Source organism: Fukomys damarensis, unplaced genomic scaffold (genome assembly GCF_012274545.1).
Source record: "Fukomys damarensis isolate Sample0158 unplaced genomic scaffold, DMR_v1.0_HiC HiC_scaffold_27, whole genome shotgun sequence".
Lineage (NCBI taxonomy): Eukaryota > Metazoa > Chordata > Mammalia > Rodentia > Bathyergidae > Fukomys > Fukomys damarensis.
Window position 1 is genome coordinate 24,419,562 of NW_022900939.1, and position 536 is coordinate 24,420,097.

Genomic DNA, 536 nt, shown 5'->3' on the forward strand with positions numbered 1-536 from the left:
AGGCCCTCAGCTCCGGCAGTCCAGGCCCATCCCGCCCCTCCGCCGCGGCCTGGGCCACTGGCGGTAAGGAGCCCTCGCTGCCCCTCCCCCTCACCTGCTCCATAGCCGGGCCAGGAACCTCGTTGAATCAAACTCGTCCGCTCCGCTTTAACAACCGCACGCGCCGCCTTCTGGAACCTACTAGAAGCTGCCGGGACCTCGGCTCCCGCCCCTTCCTCGCTTGCTCACTGGTCAAACTCCTCTAGGCTGGGTTCTCTATAGTCCCCTTCCATTGGCTTTAGGTCCAGCCCATCACGTATACTTCCCTCTCATTGGGTATTAGCGAGTACTCGCTTCAACGCGACCTGTTCCGCCCTCGGGATTGGGTTATCCCTCATAAACCCCGCCCAAGCCAGGCTTATGGACGGAGGGAGGAGCAGACTTCTGCAATGTGGATTGGATATTTGGTCCGCCAATCGTGGCCTGGGTAGCCGCGCCCATTGGTCCTGGTCTTTCTGGAAATTTCCACCTCTCTCATTGGGCTGCGGGACTCCATG

The 536-nt window shown here is 60.6% G+C and overlaps 1 protein-coding gene across 1 annotated transcript in view; it reads right to left on the reverse strand.

The window, feature by feature from the left end:
• Positions 1–220, reverse strand: part of Stip1 (stress induced phosphoprotein 1) — a 13,992-nt gene extending 13,772 nt beyond the window's left edge. Inside the window, exon 1 of the mRNA XM_010636105.3 lies at positions 95–220. Coding sequence (XP_010634407.1) covers positions 95–103 — 9 coding nt within the window. The 5' untranslated portion in view covers positions 104–220. The remainder of the gene's footprint in view (positions 1–94) is intronic.
• Between the last annotated feature and the right edge of the window lie 316 nt (positions 221–536).